Raw genomic sequence first — 17,383 nt, 5'->3', positions numbered from 1 at the left:
ATAATGTCTAATATTCGTCCAAATAATAAATAAATATAGATCCAAATAAATAATATAGGTCCAAATAAAGATATATATGTTTCATAAATGGTTATCAATTTCATTATGCATACTTACCGGTTACAGGTTACAGGTTGCATCTAAACAGGGATCTAATTACAAATTTTCTATATAATATAAAATTAAAACACCTCAAATATTATTATATTTATTTCAGAAATAACTGTACAAAACGTACACAGTAAAAACAATCAGAAACATATTCTTTTTAAATATTTTAAGACAATACATATTTCATAAATGAGCGTTCCGTAAAGTTTGATTTATGCGTATATTTTTCTTCAAAGAAATACCAATGGTAATTAGATTAGGATGCATCCATGAGTTTCAGATAAAAATACCCTTTCACTTTGCCAACTTCGAAGTAATAATCGTAATCATCAAACTTTTTTTTAACATGAAACAATGCTTTTGATAAGTTTGTTAAGTAAGAAAAAAATAAACCCCGACTTTTTTGTTTCCAAAAGACACAGTTAAGTGGTCTGGTTCACTAAGATCAAATCTTTGAAGAACTTTTTGACATTTTGTTCAGCTGGATAAATATGAAAACGTATTGTGATTAACTGGGTAACAATATATCTTTTTCTTTTATTTTTTCTGTATCTTCATCTTCACAACAAATGGAACAACAAGAGGTTTTTGTTTCGAGTGTACCTTGATTTTTATTTAAGCTCGTGCTTCTGTGAAAAAAGCGACATTTAAAAAACCAGTAACTTTACGTAATTAAGAATTGTATGCAATCTATACTAATATTATAAAGAGAAAAGGTTTGATTGTTTGTTTCTATTGAATAGGCTCTGAACCGATTTGAAAAATTTGGAAAAATTCACAGTTTGGAAGCTTCGCTATCCCCGAAAATTAGAGATCCTTACTAAAACTCCAATAATGTAACCTAAGGTGAAAAATTACCTAAAATATTCTTTAGATCTTGTACGCTGCGAAAACTATTGATGATAGAATAAAATAATGTACTACGACTTTGTAAACCACATTATTATTTACAAAAAGTGTCGCGACAGCATATGTCTAACTTTTATAGTTATGCCGCAATAAGTGATTTTTTTTTATTTAAAAAAATAAAACAACGTCAAATATCGTTGAAATTTTTGTTAAAGACCCGAGCGAAGTCGGAGCGGGCCGCTTGTAAACTTATAAATACGAAAAATATTAATTCATGTTTAAGGATACTTCATCATTCAGATCAATTCTTGTTATTCCAGACACCCAATTATACATGTATATAAGAATATTTAGAATGTATCTGTTTCAAATCTCACCTTTTATTAGTTTGATCATGATTCAATGTTAATATCCTTTCTTTGCAGTTCTAAAAAAATAAGTGACGTTAAAAGACATCGCCTAGTAAAAGGTTTACTATTCATAATACACAATTTAATCAATTGATTTAAAATATTAGCTATTTTATTGTCCCACCAAATCTAAAGCGTGTTAATTGGCAAATATACAATTTTCCGTGTGTAATATTACAAACGTGATATTAATAGGTTTATTATTATGAACCCATTAATATCACTCTTTACCATACACTAGTGTCTTAAGTTTTTGTTTCAGGTGGAAGTATTGCGGCTGATCCAGAGAATTTTCTGCATGACTAGGACAGATTGACAAACTCAGTAATTCAACCAGGTGGGGAAATTTAGCCTTAGCGCCCGCAAAGGTGGCCTAACAGCTGAAGGACAGAATATGCTTCACGAGTGCATCTATCTCTGAACCAGAATCGCGATCTACTGAGAAGATCCGGGGAGAAACTCAGCAAGCTGATGCTATAGGCTTTATCATCACGGAGCTGATATCGTAGTATATTTGTACACATAAATACGACAAATTTTAATTCCAATAGAAACTCACTTTAGAACAGTCGGATAACCCGATATCTCTCAATACTTTCGCGTCAAAACCAGCGATTACAGGCAACGGTAACGTATTGGCTGATTTAGTAGATGTATCTGGAGAATTCTTAGCGTTCTTATCGATTTCTGCATTCAGCGTATTTTCTGCTTCGTAGTCATGTAGTACTGTTTCACTTGTTTTTGTAGGAATGTTATTTGGGTCAGATGAATTACCCCTCTGACGAGAAATGTCTTCTAGGGCTGGTACGATACCTGACGAAGATTGGGTAAATATTCATTTGTTTTATACGCTATAATTTAATTTGACTGTATGATGTAGATCTAAAATATCATCACCTCACACCTTCTCATTAGTATTATTGTCTATCTAAAGGATAACTGGAGGCTGGGAAATAGTGGTCCTTAAATAGTCTGAATATAATTTATTGGGTAACGTTATCGACACCTGCAGTGTAAGTGAAGCATCGATGACAGTAATATCTATGGGCTACGGTACCCACTTTATATCAGATGCTCTTCGTTCGCCTTGCTTAAACAAAAAAATTATAATTAAAATTTGTCTAGAATAATAGAATAAGGCACTTTCTCAGTTCTTTAAAGGGCTAAGCCTCTTGTAACATCTGATCTGATCGGGTGCAAGACATCAACAAATCCCCAGGTCCAATAATCACCTTATAGGGTGTCTAAGTACTCTCCCGCCTTCTATTCTCCGCTGATCGTCTACGGACGATGCCCGTAACGAGAGAATGAGATATCGGTAGATTACAAATAGGCGAATCGTGATGCCAAGGTCATCTAGGTCTTCTAGTTTGGACTGACTAATTAGCATTGTGATTCAAGTATACAATTATGCTGTAGATAACATCGACAAATGCGGAAGCTATTAGTTGTGTTGCGAGTACAGGACAGGACAGAATTACAAATAAATGAATTTATGCAAATGTTTCAATGAAATAACGATTGGGAGAATATTGGAAAAGATGGTAGATGGCACGAAAGATCGCTGGAAACGGTTTGTTTAGAAGAATTCTGCTTCAGTGGTGTGCGATGCGACGATAAAAAATGGGATAAAGCGATCATCTTGAACAATTCTTCAGAGCAGAGTTAGGTATTAACTAAGAGTTTAATGCCGTTACCTTAAATTAAATCAGGCGTCGCTGATGACCTTGACTTTATTTTCAACCAATCCACATATGGTAGACAAGAATTAATGAGACAAATACATAATATAATTGATTTAATAGTACTAGTAAAAGTATCCGTAGGTAAAATTGCCGGGGCTAAATGTTCAATCCAATTGAACTTTCAATATTGTGTCACAGTTGGCGGCAGTTTTTAGTTTTAAATGTCAAAGGGCAGTGGTACCCTCTCAACTGTGCCACGAAATCGATGCCACATATGATGCAATAAAAACTTACTGGCGTGACTAAGAGCTTCCTGTCTTTCAGTGACCATCTTAAGCACATAAACCAGAAGTCCAATGACAGCACCGACAGCAATAGTGATGACGATCAGTGATTTCTTGACAAAATCTTCGAAACATTCCACTAAATCATCCACATAACATTCCAGCTGGTCCACCAGAGTCTCGTTTGAACACATTTGGATTTTTACGGTTAAAATGTATAGTAAATATACCTGGAGTGTTTAAAATGTATTATTAATGTTATCTCGATTTTTTTATGTTCTGTTAGGAAAACGGTTCTTATTTAAGTAAGAAAACTCAATCTTTCAAATACTTCGACCGCCGATCCCGAGGTCAAAGCGATCTATATTAATGGCTTTAAATGGGTAGCAGTAATTCAATATGAGCGCGATCAATGCAACATCTGCTGGCTTAATTGAGAAAAACATAGACATTTGCTCAATATGTCTGTTTTTCTATTGATTAATTACTGTTATAAAACAAACAATTATTGTAATATAATTTGGATATACATTACCACGCGATCCTTTTTACATTTTTAAAATATTGAGAGTAGCACCTCTTGCAAGGAAAAATACGACGCATAATCATATAAATTTTACGAGGCTTTTATAATTTTGTTTGCGATCCAATGACGTCTAGTACTGAGCATAGATAATGGTTCATTTTTTAAGCGCTAGTGTCATCTTCTTATAAGAAGTCTAATTCTTTTGTCTTGTCTGTTTTTTTTTTACTAATACCTTTTTGTTGTGCATGTAGTTAAACTAACAGCTCCATATCTGGAGATTCTATTGAGATATCTCAATTTATCTAACTAGTAAAATAGGTTGGCAACAAGCTTCTTTTTACTATAAACCGTAATAAACCAGCAATATTCGGGAATTTCAAGCGATCCGCGCCGTCAGCCTGCGGGATCCCGTATGATGGATCGACTCGATCCCTTCATTTTGATTTATTTCACTATTATAACACAAAAATACTATTATTACATGTCCTGAAATGAAAGCAGACCTTATTAATCACAAATTACGTGAAATATCAAAGAGGATTACTATAAATTAAGTAGCGGGTGGTGGAAATAATAGATATGGCGGATATGGGTTCTAATTTTTAATTGGGTTCCACTCAAAACCTCATTAAGGAACATTTTTTAAATACTAGTCAACCGATTTAATATGTGATAAGGTAGATTTCTGAAATTGGTATCTACTTAAATTGTATATGTTTCAAAGGTATTTTAAGTATCTTTTATATGTAAATTGCTTATTCTTATTTATGTGTAAAGAAGCAAAATTTAAACTTAATTTACTTATTTTTTATTTCTAATAATTATTATTATATTATAATACTTTGTATTAATTTTATGTTTATTTGCAGAGATATGTATGTGTATATGTATGTGTACATATATGTATATGTATTTCACTGGAATGGTACACCGCGCGTAGTTCGTTTCCAAATGATTCTTGTCCACCTGATGGTTGTCTGGAAGAGATCGCTTTTAGCGATAAGACCGCCAATTGTACTTTTTGTTTTTAATGTATCGCACTTGTATTATTTGTTTTTTTGGTGTACAATAAAGAATACTCTCTCTCTCTCTCTCTCAAAACCCGAATAGGCGCTCTTTTGTAGTGGTGGTAGGACCTCTTGTGAGTCCGCGCGGGTAGGTACCACCACCCTGCCTATTTCTGCCGTGAAGCAGTATTGCGTTTCGGTTCGAAGGGTGGGGTAGCCGTTGATCTCAGTATAGTCATACTGAGATCTTAGAATTTATATCTCGAGGTCGGTGGCGCATTTACGTTGTAGATGTCTATGGGCTCCAGTAACCACTTAAAATCAGGTGGGCTGTGAGCTCGTCCATCCATCTAAGCAATAAAAAATATATATAATAATAATAAACTTATCTGGATGATATGCAAATTCTCTAGTATTCGTACGTGGATGACTTGTAGATACCTGAATGGAATTCCTGAGTACCTACTCACAGTTGGTCGACTTAGACAGCTGCATTCATATTTTGTTACAGGCATGCGTGTCGATAATGATAAGCTTAATCGCTTAAGCCTACATCTTTGAAAGCGTGTGTTTACTGAAGACTTAAAACTCGAAAATCATGACATTGAAACGTTTCGGTTTGAAGGGTGAGGCAGCCGTTGTAGCTACACTGAGACCTTAGAACTAATATCTCAAGGTGGGTGGCGCATTTACGTTGTAGATGTCTATGGGCTCCAGTACCCACTTAACACTAGGTGCGCTGTGAGCTCGTCCACCCATCTAAGCAATCAATAAAAAAATATTTATGGGATTCTTACAACTTAAAACTATTCATCTTTTTCTTCTTGTTTTTAACTCACATTCTAAGGGGTCAGAACTATTCATCTTTTTCTTCTTGTTTTTAACTCACATTCTAAGGGGTCAGTGCAAAATGTCCTCTTTTCCCTTCAAGCCTATGATACATCATCTCTGCACTCATACTCGTCTCTCGCACATCCTCTTTCAAATTATTCATCCAGGTATTTTTAGGATCCTCCTTCCTCACATTACCGTTCATTATAGTAAGCAATTGTACAGGCATATAAAAAACTGAGCCCATTATAACCAACAATGTTTAATTGTCCCATATTATTCCCGCTTTATTTTACCTCAAGTTAATTGCGAATTTCAATGCAGCAGCTGGGTTAAGATTGATATGAATAGATTTACAATTGAAACCTTAACTTATTGTTTTATTGTTCCTAATTTGCGTTCCAAATGAAAATGGCCTTTTCCGTTACGAATGGAGATTTAAGGCTTTAGTTGAAATACGCAGTGAAATAAAGGTAATGTTTCACTCTTAAATTAAGTTCTTTAGTTATATAGATTTTTTATTTTATTTAAAATGTAATTATTTGAATATGAAATCGGCGTGGTTTAAATAATAAGATTTCTTGTGTATTCGAACCAACTGATGCGACGATGATGCCGTACATATGCTGCAGGCAAGTACGATTTTTTCTCAAAATGTACGTACTTTACATACATATGTTATATTTTCAATAATAAAAAAAATAACGTATAATCAAAATCAAACCTCCAAAATTTATATATTTATGTAGTTATCGATGATAAATATGGTAAAAGTATTTACTTAATATTCTACATGATCCGCTAACTCTACTATTAGGCGCCTTCAGCTCTATCAGGTATAGATAGGGTAACCGAACTCATCCAACACGCTAAATAGTTCGACGTGTAACTATATCAGTCCGCTGAATTTATCACCGGATCTTCTGAAATTTCAGATCCGATAGTAGATGCATTCGCGAAGCAGCTGCTCTTGAGATGTTAGGTCTCCTTTGGAAACGTTCGGGAACAAATCCCATCTCTCCTGGCTTAGTCCCTGCTCGCCCACCTACCCTGGTAAAACTGGAAATTACTTCGGGCCAGCAGTAATAAATACTTAAAAAAAATACAAATTGTGGTTTGAATTTTTTTTATAATATTATATAGTTACATACTATTGCTGTAAATTACAGAGAAACCAGATTGTAATTACATGATCAGCATTAAAACAGAATGGATTTTCCTCAGCATGAAGCTTAAGAAGGTACATTTTTTTTCCTACCTATGCTGACAGCCTTGAGAAGCTATTTCAGCTTCACCATAACGTGTAGGTGAGCTTACGGGGCTCAAACCGGAGTGTTGCTAACACTGGCCCTAGCAAGAGCAGTGCTTCGCAGAATCTACCACCGGATCGGAACGCGACCCACTGAAGGTACTAATAGCAATCGACCCAAAAAAGGATTTGTACGAAACTAAATTCTTTTGTAAAGAAACGTTGTATTAACAAAAGAACGTAAACACAATTGCACGGCTCTCCAATGTGTCCAATCAGGACCGGGAGTAATCTCAGCCCAAAGTTCTTTTGAAGTTGGCCGTTTCGATTTGGTATTTGTTAAAAGACATTCGTTCTGTCACTACAATTTACGAGATCGCCGTGATCAGTTTGCCAAAAATGTAAACGTATTCTTTTATTTTTTATTGGGGCTTATTTATGCAGACCTTTGGTTATTGATGTTAATAAATTGGACAGACAAGACCATAAGTCCCACTACGTGCTTGCCGCCACAGACCTTGACAACTAGAACGAAATATCAAATACGTTGAAATGTAGCCGTCCTGATCTTCAAAACGATTAACATAATTTTCCATGCTGATACCCAAAATAAGTTTGGACAAAAAACTAAAAAAATACCCCGAATTCGCACAATAAAGTTAAAAAGTAAAATAAACAAAAAAAAAAAATGTAATTAAATCGTCAGTAGTTATTAGTTGTAGTGATTGGCTACTTCATTATTGATGAATGCCAGAAAATACGTAGTTTGTCCTTAAGAATTTCCTAAACAAATACAGTACAAGTTTTCACGAATCTAAAGGAACGGTACACCAGTCTAATAGCATGCAAATATCTAGGATTATCCCTTGTATGTGTACATATGGCATAATATTATACCCGAGTCTCGATATATGCTGATATATCGAAACGAGATTCGGATCAAAATTCGTTCCACGCGGCTTATTATCAGTCGACCGAGAATCTCAGTGGATCACCTTGCTGCATATAACGTACACAATATATGAGTAGGAGTGAGTTCTTCGCGCGGATTTTGGTAAGAATGTAGGTGAAAAATGTATGACAGCAACTGAAATATAGAAAAATGACTTATTAATTTTTCAGTATCCAGTAGAATTTAAAACAAACGTGTCACTGGTAACTTTATAACTGGTGGAAAGTATTCAATATAGCTAACAGGCAGTTAGGTCGTTGAGTATTCGCTTTACTCTTCGGATATTGTTTGAAGAAGCTATTAACATTATGTTGGCAAATATCGGAGTTAAAGTCAATTATATATTTGAAAGGCGACGATGGTTCATGTCAAAGTTGTACAGAATAGAGCTTAAATACGCAATTCGTCATTTATTTGTCCATATTTTTCGATAATACTTATCAGTAACAAACATTGAAAATCAGAAGTATGGCGATATGAACATGATAAATATAAATTATAACTGTACCAGTGTGTCGTTAGATTTGTAACAACATGGTGTTATTGTATAAAGTTATAGGATTACTATTTTGCTTAAATGGTTGACTAAATGTGAAGATTGATAATGTAAGTTATAAATTGGATCTATTATATTTCGAATACATTTTGCTGGTAAATAACCAGTGTGATAGTGACATTTTGAATGCACTAAATGTGTTCATCGTTTATTTGAGTACTTAATTGTTTATGTAACCAAAGATCGAAGAATGCAGTTTAAGGGACTCAAGATTTCCCCTGCACTCTTAGCCCGAGCTTGCGAGCCTTTAGGGATAGAATCCGGGAGAGGTGGGAGACTTAGCCTCGATGAATATCTACTACAATCAGGCCCACGGTCAACACCCAGGACTCCTGACCAGCGGATTCGTTAACGAAAACGACTGCATGTGGCTAGCATGGTCAGCGGCCTCTCAAGCCACAGATGTGATGCAACTCGAGTACTAGGATACACCGTTGAACCTGAGAATTAGCCTGTCGCGTTGTGAGCATGATACACTACAATATAGATCGTCAGTCTTGAGCAAATTGCCGACGCGTTAATAGCGCGTTGCACAGCCTCAATCAGACACCGACTTCTTACAGGAGCGTAAATTGAGCGTAGCTCCTCCTTTGAGCATCGCTTAAGCAGGGATTGGTATAAATAGTGAAATACTCTTCTCCTTTTTATACTCCGCCGCCTAATTCTGAAAGATGTTCACAGAAGTCGAGCATCACCTTCTACAATTTGCCGCTGTCGTGCATCGTAGCCATAACGACCGGCGGCGACGGCTGCTGTTTTATTTATTTTGCCCAAGAGTTGAACATCTACGAGCTACCCATAGCATGAAAAACGTGGGGAAGAGTACCGGCCATTGGAACGGCAGCGTTAATAGACTTGATATCGGAACAACAGCTATACTATGAATGTGATAATCTGCCTATCCATGAGTAAGGTATCGGTAGCAGAGTGACCGTGACGGAAATCGTACTGTCAGTCACTGATAAAGTGGCGTGGGTGGGTATTTACGGTCTTCAACAAAGAAAGAACCCTGTTAGTGTTTTGAGAAAGCCGATAGAAACACGTAAGCGCAGGTGCCAACTTATCATATAAGGACCACTTTACTACCCAAGACTAGACGTAATATTCCTTTCAAATTACACATTTCAAAAGATTCATAAGATTTTGTTTTGATACACATGTAGCAGAACTAGGAGTGGGCCGTTTTTAAGGAAGTTTTTATTTTCTAAAACAGCCTTCAAGAGAACTTACTGACTAGCGAGGATTTTCATAGCGCCATTATTACCATGTTGTGCTAGTTTAGTCCGCCTCGTCTGGTTTTTTTCGTCGTTGTTATAACGAGAATAAAATTTAAGTATATAAGAAGTTGTCTTTGCACTTTGTTACTATGCATCTAAACATTACGCTCTTTTGCTGATAATTAAGTTGCTCTTTACTAAATGTAGTTAAAATTTCAACGCTGTAGTTTCAAGAAGTCAATTTTAGGAAGCTAATTTTTTCATTTCATATTTCAGATAGAATGTTCAGATTAAATAACACCATATTTAAACTAGCATTTTACTCGGTATGTGCACTTGGCGTGTTTGTATGGTGCGTTTCAAATCTAATGGTTCATACTATAACCCAACCAATTATAAAAAGTACAAGAATAACCAAACTCAATAAAACTGTCCACGAAAATATTAAATTCATCCTTATATGGACGGATCCAACAATAGACCCAATCGTGAAATTGGGAAACGGTCAACAGACGTTCGTCGAAAGAGAATGCCCAGTAAAATCATGTTTTGTCACATCAGACAGACATTTTTTCAAAGATGTAACTGAGTTTGAAGTGATAATTTTTCATGGTAAAGAGATTGTACGAAGTCTCCCTGCCATGCCGGAAATACGATCTACTCACCAAAAATATATTTTTGCATCCATGGAATCTTCTGACTACTATCCAATATGCGACGTTAGATTTAAAGGTTTTTTCAATTGGACATGGACTTATAAGTTAAACTCAGATGAGTACAACGGCTATATTATAGTTAGAAATAAAAAGGGTATTATTATAGGACCTAAACAAGATATGAATTGGTTAAGAATTGAAGAAATGGATCCAGTGACCAAAGAAGTTGAGATAAAGTTGAGTCGCAAAACAAAAATTGCTGCGTGGTTTGTTTCTAACTGTAGAGCTCCTAGTGGCAGAGACATTTTTTTTAAAGAAGTTCAAAGGGAATTGAATAAACACGGTTTGTCAGTTGATGTATATGGAGAATGTGGAAATAAAATTTGTCGACGTGATGACGAGGGCAAATGCTTCAAGCTGATAGAAAGAGACTACTATTTTTATTTCGCTTTTGAAAATTCTTTAAGTGAAGATTACGTAACTGAAAAATTATTGACCGCAATTCGAAACTACGCCATTCCAGTTGTTTATGGTGCCGCGAATTATACGAGGTAATTTGTTCATTTACTATTTAAAATATCATTCATACAGGTCAACCTGATAAAACAATGTTAAAATAAATGAAGAATAGTCAAAAACAAAAGTTCACGAAAGTCATGTGTTTTCTTTTATTTATTTTTTCATTGCATTTTTCGGTAAAAATTGCGGCTCATCTCGACCCAGATGTAACCTTCAGTATAATACAAACATATTAATATCAGAATTCTCTAGATTAATACAATGTATAAATAAATACCGGGAACAGGTCGCGCACGGTCCTCCGGCCCCAAATTGGGATTTCCTGTGTTATGGAAACGAGACTGATATTTAAATGCAAAATATACGTCTACAAACACATATATAGATAGTAAACACCCAGACGAAGACATACATTTTCAGCTCACGAATGCTGCCCGATATGGGAATCGAACCCACGACCCTCGGGGCAGTCAGGGGCAGTAGTTAGTCAGGGGCACTAACTATTGGACCACTGAGTCAATTTTAATATACACTAGTTGTAAGTAGCCCAATAAGTTCGGGTTAATATTTCTGTATATTTGTCGGACTGGATATCATTTTTATTCTTTGACCATATAATCTTATACCTCTAAATGAACAATTCTTGTATATTAATATATATGTATATAATCTGAATCTCGGAAACGGCTCCAACGATTTTCATAAAATTTAGTATACAGGGGATTTGGGGGGCGATAAATCGATCTAGCTACGATTTATTTTCAGAAAATGTTGTTTTATTCGTGTTTTCAATAGTCAACTCTTCCCGACATCTATTGGCGAATAATAATACTATTTTTCTTAATTGAGGGCAATTAACCACTTTAAAGACACAACAAGATGGCGTTATCAAAAAAAAAACCGGGCAAAGCTCGGTCATCATCTAGTTATACTTTATTCGCAATGAGTAAATACATTTCAAAAACAGTACAAGTTTATTGCCATTAAACTGTTCTTATTTTATAGGTTTATGCCTAACGGTACCTACCTAAACGGTCAAGATTTAGGCGCGAAAGAACTTGCAAGACAAATGATTGAGATTTACGAAGACAAGAAAAAGTATAAAAGATTTTTTAAGTGGCATAATCATTACTCTTATCACGACGTGTATGAATCTCCTGAAAGCGATAGCATTTGCAAGCTGTGCGCGATAATTAATAACAGAACAATATTTGATAAGGCAACTGTTTATGAAGATTTTAATTCATGGTGGAATCCGAAGGGCCGGTGTTAATAAATAAAAATAATAGTAAAGTGTTATTTATTATTTTATTATTATTGTACAAAAAAGTAAAAACGGAACTGTGTCGATAAAATTTAAATTGAAAAATATTTTATTATGCAGTGGTAGGTGTTGTAGTGTGATTGAGTAATCAACCAATTTTTGAATATTTTCTTTTGGATAACGTGCTGTGGTCGTACTGTTTCTGAATGGCATGACAAGAATAGAACTGATTGTTCATAAGTAATTAAAAAAACAAATACATTTTACGTAATGCAATACCTATAGTTTGAAATTTATCGAGCGCAAACGGTTTTCCTTCCTTAGCATAGTTACCGGCTTATAAATTTGGATCTAAATAAAACAGTATAAAAACATTTCATAAATGAATAAAATTATCTCCCTCAACATCAGTTTATTTTCGTTTCGACTTTGGAAATGAAATGACCATTAAACAAGCTTTAAATTAATATTAAATAAATTACCAAAGCCAATCGCTTAAAGTAATGTTTGTGTCCATCAAATAGCTATTCTTTGCAAAATATTGTTGACTAGCGACCCGCCCTCGCTTCGCTTCGGAAACATTAAAACACACATGAAACCAAAAAAATAAAATTAAAAAAAATTAAAAAAAAGTAGCCTATGTTCATCAGGGACAATGTCGGCTTCTAATGGAAAAAGAATTTTTCAAATCGGTCCAGTAGTTTCGGAGCCTATTCGAAACAAACAAACAAACAAATCTTTCCTCTTTATAATATTAGTATAGATATTTATCATAATATGCTATTATGCTTGTATCTAAGAGTCTTTGGTGCATAAGTACGAATATTTGAAGCTACTCACATATTATGTGTATCAGTGAAATTCAAATTCAAAGTTTGTGTTTTATTTTGTAAAAAATTAATATCACGGTTATTTTTGTAAGCGAGTATATTATCAATACTGATTAATTTAATACTTTAGTTTCATAATTAGCTATTTCAAGTGAACTTTGTTTTTATACGTGAGAAAACTTCAGTTTTAACATTTTTGAATTTAATGTACTGTATGATTTAATTTGATGTTTAACTCCATTTTGATAATCACATTAATTAATAATTGTAAAAATATATTTTACTAATTTCATTTTCGTGAACCTATTTTTTTTCACACTGAGCCGTTTGCGAAGCACCGATACTTACTCGTGTGCCTAATAAACAGATTAGATAAACTCATATCCTGATATTGTATCGTGCGTTCATGAAGGAAACTCAGTGTTGATTTAGCGGCCAATACAGCTAGCCAGCAAATCGATTTATAGTTAACGTAAAATGAGGAATATATTAAATAAAAAAACATTATTTTTATTCTTATTTTTTGTGGTGATCTTGTTATTATTTCTAAAAACTTTCAAGGACGTGACTATCCAGGAGCAATTTTTAAACGGTTATAAAATTATTACCGAAAATGATGAAATAAAAAATATTGAAGTCGTGACGACACCTCAAGCAACCAGAAAACAAGAAACGACAGAACCAAATGAGGCACCGAAATTAAAATACATACTTCAGTGGACTTCTGCACAGGGAGTACCATTTGCTTACATGGGAAAAGGACAGGAAGGTTTTATACAAAGAAAATGCCCACACACCAATTGTTTTGTGACTGCGGACCGCAATTTACTTGGTGATTATACAAAATTCGACGTCATAGCTTTCGCAGGACCTGATGCGGTACGCATGTCGGAAAGAACTTTGCCTAACAAGAGGTCACCGCATCAAAAATACGCATTCGCTACAATAGAATCTTCGGACAATTACCCTGTTTGCTCAAATCGATTTGATGGTTATTTTAATTGGACATGGACATTCCGACTGGATTCGGAAGTCCGATGGGGATATTTCAATGTCAAAGATAAAAACGAAAACGTTATTGGACCGAATAAAATAATGCACTGGATGAAAATTGAAGACATGGAACCGGTCAGCGAGGATTTCAAAATACAGTTAAAGTCTAAGTCTAAGGCCGCAGCGTGGTTTGTGTCAAATTGTTACACAAGAAGCAAAAGGGAAGATTTCGCTAATGAACTTAAATTGGAACTGAAAAAGCACAATTTAGAACTAGATATCTACGGCAGATGTGGAAACCTTAAATGTTCTCGGGACACAGAAGAGGCATGTGATGAAATGATCAGAGAAAAATATTACTTTTATATGTCGTTTGAAAACTCATTTGGTGAAGATTATGTCACAGAAAAATTATTACATGCCTTAGAATTCGACGCCGTTCCTGTAGTGTATGGCGGTGCTAATTACACCAGGTAAACAAACAAATATTAATATTATTAAACAAATACTTAATTTTTAAATTTCTAATCTAATTTTCTGACATTTTTTCTGGGGACCCTTTAGTTAGGGCCGTCTATCCATATTTGCAATCTTAATGTAATATTACTATATACTATATTTCATTCGATTCTTCAGTCATCTTGCCACTTTCATTCTATGTTAATATCTTTTAACATTATGCTTTAACTAACGTTGACACGGTATCTGCTTTCCTATACCTTAAATCAACTATATTGGAACAAGAGGTAATTGTCAGTCATGAAATATAACCTCGAATTAACCTACAGTTAGTTTTATTTAAAACTGAATTAATTTTAATAATATTTAAAGTATTAATATTGTTTTTGCAGATGTTTTGATTTAAAATGTTATGGAATAAGCAGAATAATGTAAAGGATTAATTTTATTGACTCATTCGCTTTAACGATAAGCCAATATGACTAAAACCCACGCTGTGTTATAAGCACGATATATTTAAACCAAATCATGCTTGGAATTAATTATTTTTAAATAAAATTTTTAGAGTTAATCATTTTAAATGGGTTTATTAAAATGCAACAGCTACATACATATTTAATGTCTCATGTAAACTAAAATTTATGATAGTATCTCCGTTCGTATTAGATGGTTACATTGATAAAATAGCATTACTTCTAATACACATGTAAAATCGGATTTCAGGTTCATGCCTGAAGGGATTTATTTGAATGCGAGGGAATTAGGAGCAGCCGCGTTAGCTGAAAAAATGGCATACCTGATAAATACACCAGATCGTTACATCGATATGTTTAAATGGAAAAATCATTACACGTACTTTAGAAAATTCACAAGAGTCGATACAGATGAGTACTGCTTATTTTGTACTATACTGAATCAGGAAGACAAAGTGAAAACTATATCTGTGTACGAGAATTTCAGAAAGTGGTGGGATCCTCCAAATCGATGCTAGCTGATATTTCGAGAGGCTCTACGTAGACTGATGCGACTACGTATTGGTAGAACTATTTTTTCTATTAACGTTTTGAGGATACACCATTATATGCCAAGCAGAAGCCTAGATTGATGTAAATTGTGCCTATAATGTAATGTCGAAAAGTTAATTGACCAAAAACTCTACTAATGTACCTATTATATTGTAATTTAAAAACAAAATAACCGAAGTTTCGAATCTATTGTTATATCGATCAATGGCTGCCGTCGATTTACAACGCCCCCTAGGTAGGTACTAATTAGGGTTTGTATAGGTATAGGTACGCTGTACGCCAACTTTATTGAGTACCGCCACCTTGTCTATTTTTGCGGCTAAGTACACATGCGTTCAGATTTGAAGAGCGAGACAGGCTTTAAAAAATAGACTTGAGACTTCGACCTGGGTTGCGGCATTTACGTTATGATATCTCTAGGTTCCGGTAGCCGGTAGGTTTGGAACCTCTGGGTCTGCGGAGGGACTTCGGTTCCCTCTGTATTTTGTACCGTTTGTTCCATGGGGAGTGCTCTGAGGAATTGTTTGAGATGATCCCTTCATCTCCTTTTTATCATCGCACCTCCCGTCATCGGAGCAGAGTTCATCCATATTATCTGGAACCGCTGCGTTCATCGACAGTGCGTTTCCAGAGGTCTTTTTTGCCACGTACCATCCGGCTATGGAATGAGCTCCCCTCCACGGTGTTTCCCGAGCGCCATGACATGTCCTTCTTCAAACGAGGCTTGTGGAGAGTATTAAGCGGTAGGCAGCGGCTTGGCTCTGCCCCTGGCATTGCTGAAGTCCATGGGCGACGGTAACCACTCACCATCAGGTGGGCCGTATGCCCGTCTGCCTACAAAGGCAATAAAAAAAAAAAAAGTCCTACCACCAGTAATTACGCAAATTATAATTTTGCGGGTTTGATTTTTACTACACGATGTTATTCCTTCACCGTGGAAGTCAATCGTGAACATTTGTTGAGTACATATTTATTTCATTAAAAAATTTAGTACCCGCCTGAGATTCGAACACCGGTGCATCGCAACACGAATGCACCGGACGTCTTATCCTTTAGGCCACAACGACTTCAATCATAATCAGTGTGGCAACTGATTGGAAGGCGTGGGTAATACCGATTTACTCCGAAACGAAGTTTTAAGATATAAATAAAAAAGTTTGGACTTTCTTAAATAAAAAAAAAACGATACTTACATCTCATCTAACTTCTTAAGTTGCTCTTCCCTGCCTATTCGCTAGTAGACTAAATGGCTATTTCAGTTTCGTGCGAACTGGATATCTCAATCGCCGTCAGTAGTAACCAGATCTCCAGCCTAGCTACCTAATTCCTTACTCTTAAATTCTCTAGTACCGACGGTAGGATATGAAAAGCTGTAAACTTGATCTTTTTTGCCGGCTGAAGTATTGGACAATGTTCAAATAGATCTAAATTTTTTGATTAGCAGTGGTAATAGCGATGTTGGTATTAGGTACGTATGTTTGTGTTTTAATAAACTTATCTGTATGATATGCAAATTTTCTAGTATTCATAGGTGGATGACTTGTAGATTCGTGTAAAAAATACCGAGTGCTCACAGTTGGTCGACTTAGACTGCTGCCTTCATATTTTGTTACAGGCATGCGTGTCGATAATGATAAGCTTAATCGTTTAAGCCTACATCTTTGAAAGCGTGTGTTTACTAAAGACTTAAAACTCGAAAATCATGACATTGAAACGATTTGCTTAAGGAATACATATACATAATAGTTTATGACCGAGTCGTATTGTACAATAAAAAAACGAGTGATGTATCATAATCATAAAATAGTTTTATTTCGTGTGGCCGCATTAAGGATTTGATAATATCTATCTCTAGTAAAACAGTGTTGTCGAAAATTGTTGAAGTCAGCTAAAATTATGTCTTTCGACTTTTATTTGGAATATTTAAAGCAATCTATCCGTGGAAAAGTCGAGAGCACAG

The 17,383-nt window shown here is 35.0% G+C and overlaps 3 protein-coding genes across 9 annotated transcripts; 2 read left to right on the top strand and 1 right to left on the bottom strand.

Annotated features, from left to right (window-relative positions):
- Positions 1-459: 459 nt before the first annotated feature.
- On the bottom strand, positions 460-3,787 carry LOC114240589 (uncharacterized). Its single transcript, XM_028171177.2, has 4 exons — positions 3,350-3,787; positions 1,930-2,183; positions 1,338-1,387; positions 460-740 (listed from the first exon to the last, which is right to left on the bottom strand). The coding sequence occupies exons 1-4, from the start codon at positions 3,531-3,533 to the stop codon at positions 620-622; spliced, it is 609 nt and encodes a 202-aa protein (XP_028026978.2). The 5' UTR covers positions 3,534-3,787; the 3' UTR covers positions 460-619.
- A 4,634-nt stretch (positions 3,788-8,421) lies between these two features.
- LOC114240731 (lewis-type alpha-(1,3)-fucosyltransferase) lies at positions 8,422-12,125 on the top strand. 7 transcript variants are annotated; one of them, XM_089734143.1, is made up of 4 exons: positions 8,422-8,510; positions 9,142-9,368; positions 9,954-10,884; positions 11,858-12,125. In XM_089734143.1, the coding sequence occupies exons 2-4, from the start codon at positions 9,341-9,343 to the stop codon at positions 12,123-12,125; spliced, it is 1,227 nt and encodes a 408-aa protein (XP_089590269.1). In that variant the 5' UTR covers positions 8,422-8,510; positions 9,142-9,340. The 7 variants fall into 7 exon arrangements, with proteins under 7 accessions (XP_089590269.1, XP_089590274.1, XP_089590272.1 ...); XM_089734148.1 differs by having other exon boundaries at positions 9,142-9,373; XM_089734146.1 differs by having other exon boundaries at positions 9,142-9,435.
- A 1,138-nt stretch (positions 12,126-13,263) lies between these two features.
- On the top strand, positions 13,264-15,682 carry LOC114240692 (lewis-type alpha-(1,3)-fucosyltransferase-like). Its single transcript, XM_028171340.2, has 2 exons — positions 13,264-14,412; positions 15,122-15,682. Exons 1-2 carry the CDS (start codon positions 13,424-13,426, stop codon positions 15,387-15,389), a joined length of 1,257 nt encoding a protein of 418 aa, XP_028027141.2. The 5' UTR covers positions 13,264-13,423; the 3' UTR covers positions 15,390-15,682.
- The last annotated feature ends 1,701 nt before the right edge of the window (positions 15,683-17,383 follow it).

The sequence above is a fragment of the Bombyx mandarina genome, chromosome 17, assembly GCF_030267445.1.
Source record: "Bombyx mandarina strain Sakado chromosome 17, ASM3026744v2".
Taxonomy (NCBI): domain Eukaryota; kingdom Metazoa; phylum Arthropoda; class Insecta; order Lepidoptera; family Bombycidae; genus Bombyx; species Bombyx mandarina.
The sequence above is the reverse complement of the archived record's forward strand: the minus strand, read 5'-3'. Positions and strand labels throughout refer to the sequence as shown.